The sequence below is a fragment of the Miscanthus floridulus genome, chromosome 15 (assembly GCF_019320115.1).
Source record: "Miscanthus floridulus cultivar M001 chromosome 15, ASM1932011v1, whole genome shotgun sequence".
Lineage (NCBI taxonomy): Eukaryota > Viridiplantae > Streptophyta > Magnoliopsida > Poales > Poaceae > Miscanthus > Miscanthus floridulus.
This window is the reverse complement of record NC_089594.1, coordinates 68,851,296-68,855,436: the sequence shown is the minus strand read 5'-3', so window position 1 is coordinate 68,855,436 and position 4,141 is coordinate 68,851,296. Positions and strand designations below refer to the sequence as shown.

General features: G+C 52.6%; 1 protein-coding gene across 1 annotated transcript; it reads right to left on the bottom strand.

Moving 5' to 3' along the window:
* Window positions 1–1,133: 1,133 nt before the first annotated feature.
* On the bottom strand, window positions 1,134–3,638 carry LOC136509141 (uncharacterized). Its single transcript, XM_066503953.1, has 2 exons — window positions 3,375–3,638; window positions 1,134–3,297 (listed from the first exon to the last, which is right to left on the bottom strand). The coding sequence occupies exon 2, from the start codon at window positions 3,230–3,232 to the stop codon at window positions 1,718–1,720; it is 1,515 nt and encodes a 504-aa protein (XP_066360050.1). The 5' UTR covers window positions 3,233–3,297; window positions 3,375–3,638; the 3' UTR covers window positions 1,134–1,717.
* Between the last annotated feature and the right edge of the window lie 503 nt (window positions 3,639–4,141).

The following is a 4,141-nucleotide window of genomic DNA, read 5'->3' as shown; positions in this document are numbered from 1 at the left end:
TTGAAGGTGCACCCACTGATTGAGCGCTTTACACACGTGCTGGAAACATCGATGTAAGGAAACTCAGAGGATCGTTCTTCCTTCACTCCTACTACTTAAAAACATTACAATGGGAGTTTCAAAAAAAAAAAACATTACTATGGGACCAAGAATAATGCTTATAGTTAGACTTAAAAGCAAACGCACGAGTACACATAAAGAAGTTGTAAAGTTACATGGCATTGGAGGAGCAATTCCCTGTCGCTGGAGGAGCAAGCCGGCGGAGCCGTCGAGGCCACGCCGGCCGCCGCTGGGCAAGGCGAGGCCGCGGCAGAGGCGTCGCAAGGCGGGGATGCGGCACGGCCGGTGAGGCGCGCCGCCGGGCGAGGACGCGCAGGCCGCCACCTGCTTGCCCTCCTCCGCGAACCGATGGTCGTCGTGGAACGCCTGCGGCGGTGGATGTGGCCTTGCAGGCTGTGGTCCCTCAAATGTAGCAGTTCTTAGAAGTGCATTAGAAGTGCCTTTGCCTGGCCGCAGCCGCACTGGCCGAGTGGCGACCTGGTGACACCGCCCGGCAGGCTGGCATCTCGGCGTGGGCAGGCAGGTGGCTCTGTACATCTGTTACTCACTAGATCGAGCTACAAGCCTCTCCGTTGTGTCATTATTTGTTTTTTTTTTCAAATCCCTTTGTGATTGTGACCCAGAATTGCTTTTCGTGGTTGTAGCTGTGCTGTGACGGTGATTTGAAATTGGTGAACTCAGCTGCCGGAGATTTCTACTTCCTTCTTTGATCATTATATCGGGAACAAACATGTTTGGGGTCTTCTGTGCTTATTTACTTGGTCTGATTGTTTTTCCAGTGTGCTCCGGTATTGATTTGTGGTTTTTGTGGATGCCTCTGAAACTTCTGTAAACAAATAAGGCTAACTTTGTTTTTTAGAATTAAACAGTACAACAGTTGATGCCCACAACATGCACGCACACGCATCTCTATGAATATACGTACTCAAAGCCTACTCCTACTATGAGCACCTTCGAAGGACTGAGCCGGCAGATCTCGAGATTCACGAAGTCACCGCAGGCACCTCGCTGTCGACGGGGACGTCGCCTACCACTGAAAGCATAGCGCCATTAAATCCTAAAATAAATCCAAAAAAATACGAGTACCCATACTAAATTGAGGACTTGAACCCGGGCGGACATGCATATAGTCCTGCTCTGATTTCCTTGATCACACCTCCTGTTTTGTTGGGCTTTGGCCACCTTCTAGTTCCTTTGAACCCTCTTGGGAATCAAAGTGATTACAGTTGGTGCCAACACCGTGATGGCTCCTTTCAGTGTGTTGAGATTGGTATATATATGTTGCATAACAATGATCCCGCCTTCGGATGAAAGCTTTGCCACTTGCATAGATGCCTTAAATTAGTCTGTCTCTTTCCATCAACAATCTAGATTGATATCCTGGTATTTAACCCTCTACTTATCCTGTCTAATTCTCCGCCAATACTTATTTCCGTTTGTATTTCCTATGTCCTTGTTGTTATTGCGCCTAACCAAATTAAATTGTCATGGCTATTATCAAATATGAATCAAACTACTTGATATATATCAAAAGTGAACTTCTAGTGAACCACAAAAGGAGGAACAAAACAAGAAATAAAAAGAGGAACAGAAACATACATCGGACAAATTAAGTTACAATCACTACCTGCAAGGATACAACTTGCATTGTCATCTGTCATGTACCTGCGGCTTGGCACACCTTTCGGGGTTTTTCTACTTCTATGGTAGCACCTGCTCTTTCGGTACTTGTTGGCTTCTCCACGATAAAGATGGCCTTGCCATGTTCAGAGCCCCAGGTGACTGCATATAGCGGCAGATGTGGCTGGCGCAAGAAGCAATCAAGTGCCTTCGGTCTCACCATCTCAGCGACTTGCTGTACGCTAACATCTCTTAGCAGTGGATTGCCGTTCTCTCCTGCAGCAGCAAGGTCTAGTGCCCAGCTTCTCCTCCTCTGCTCCTCCTCTGCCTCATGGTAGCACGCATGAGGAGAGAAGAAAACCGTCATCTTCAGAGGTGGCCTACAACACCTGCTAGGCAACAAGCTGCACTCCAGTGCCGGAAGGCAGCACCAAAACGCCATCACGATGATCTGCTCGGGCAATATCCGGTACAGCTCCGGCGACGAGGCGGCGGTGCCGCCGCCGCCGCTAGCACGAGGCCGTCCTCCATGGCCATGCTGCCATCCATTCTCTCTGCAACACACTGGATCCTGACGGAACGCCTGGCTGGCCCTACTATAGTCACCTTCATCGATGCGAGCCCACGGCGGCGCAATAGAACGGCACATGTCCACCGAGGTAGCCAGCAGCGCGAGCTCCCCGACCGCGGCTTCGCTCACGAGCAGCTTCAGCTGGGACGCCATAGCCCGCAGGCACGCTATCGCCGTCCCGAATATGTCCATGCTCTCGGAGAGCCGGAGAACGATGTGCAGGAGAAGGTTCTTCTCCGGCGCGTCGCGGTCCTGGTACCGGTACTCGAGGATCGTCTCCACGCCGCGGCCTTCGATGCACAGCGGCCACAGGTCGAGGAACCGCAGCACGGATCCCTGCTCCGTCTCGTACCGGAGGTGCTTGCCTTCGAGGAGGCGCCTCACGACCGGGTTGCAGAAGGTGTGGTGCCGGAGCGTGCTGCCGGACTCGGCCACGTCCCGCACGAACCTGCCCGCGCAGTCCGCGAACCACTCGAACCTTCGGACGACGTCGGCGTCGATGGAGGAGGACGACGACGAGGAGGAGGTGATGAACGGACGCGCCATGGCCGCAAGAATCCATCGCCTGCGCTTCGGATTCGCCGTCCGGCCTTGCCTTTGGTTTGCTTCTTCTTCTTCTTCGTCCTGCTGCTGGTGGTGGGCAGCGGCATGCGTGCTGTGCCGCCGCTGCTGCTTGAGCAGCAGGCCCGTGCCCTCGATGTAGGCGAGCTTGAACATCTTCCTCTGGTCGAGCAGAGACACGTCTGTGATGGGCAGCTTCCCGGTCCTCTCCAAGGCGAACTCCAGCTGGCTGACGGCCATCTTGAGCCTCTCCGCGTTGTGCTGCCCTGGACCTGCGCCTGCTTGGGCTTGCGACGCCGGCGCCTTATCCTCGCGCTTGCCGGTGCCGGTGCCGGCCAGCAGCACGAGGCCGGAGACGACTCTGCCCACCACCTCCTGCACGAGGGCTGACGCCACAGCTCCGGCTATGGAATCCGCCATGTCATATGGTACGGGGACTGGGGAGTGCAGCAGTAGCAACCGCAACCAGCCAGCCAACCACAAACCTAGCTAGGAATGGAACGAAGGCGATGGTGTCGTGTGGTCGTTGGTTAAGATGGTGAAGAGTAGAGGTACTACTTACTTGTAGTGGTTGAAACGACGTGCGTACGCCAAGGGGGCAAGGATATATGATGATTGCCGGAAATATTATGCGACCGGCGGCGGCGGCGCGGCGACGACGACGGCGGCGGCGGCAAGTAGGAGTAGCTAGGTAGCTAGAGACATCGCCGGGCCCGGGAGCAGCCTGGACTGGTGGTGTATGCCTGTATGGTGTGCTCTTCTGATTTCAGCCAATGCAATTCGTCTGGGCGCGCGAGGGCGCTCTGACTCTACTTTCTTTGAACCTCTGTCAGTTATCAGTTAGAACTTGGCTCTGCTTTCCTGCCTTTCTTCTAGATAGATGAGGTCAAGCTGATTGACGCCTGCCACGCGGTAACAGCGACATCCGCTAACCAACTGCGTATCCCACGCATGTACAGGTTGTATTCATTTAATTTGGTTTGCTTCCTGTTTTTGCGTTTCTTTCCTCCTGTTTTATAATTTTATTGTTGTTGTTTCTTTTTTATTATTTTCCGTTTCTCTCTCCCTCTCCCAGTTTGTTGCTTTGTTTACTTTCGGGCAGTGCCCGCGCAGTGTTCTCGTGAATCTAGAATATTTTTATTGTAGAACTAAAAAATGCTCCCGCTTAAAACAATGCCACCTGAATAAGCTCAAGTGAGGTTAAACATCCTGCTGTAAGAAGCACACGGTGGTAAAACTAGAGTTAAATTTGACGCTTGTTTTGAAAAACTCTCAATAGTTTTAATAAAGGCTCTCAAATGTGTACTGCGTTTAGGTGATGTCAACTGA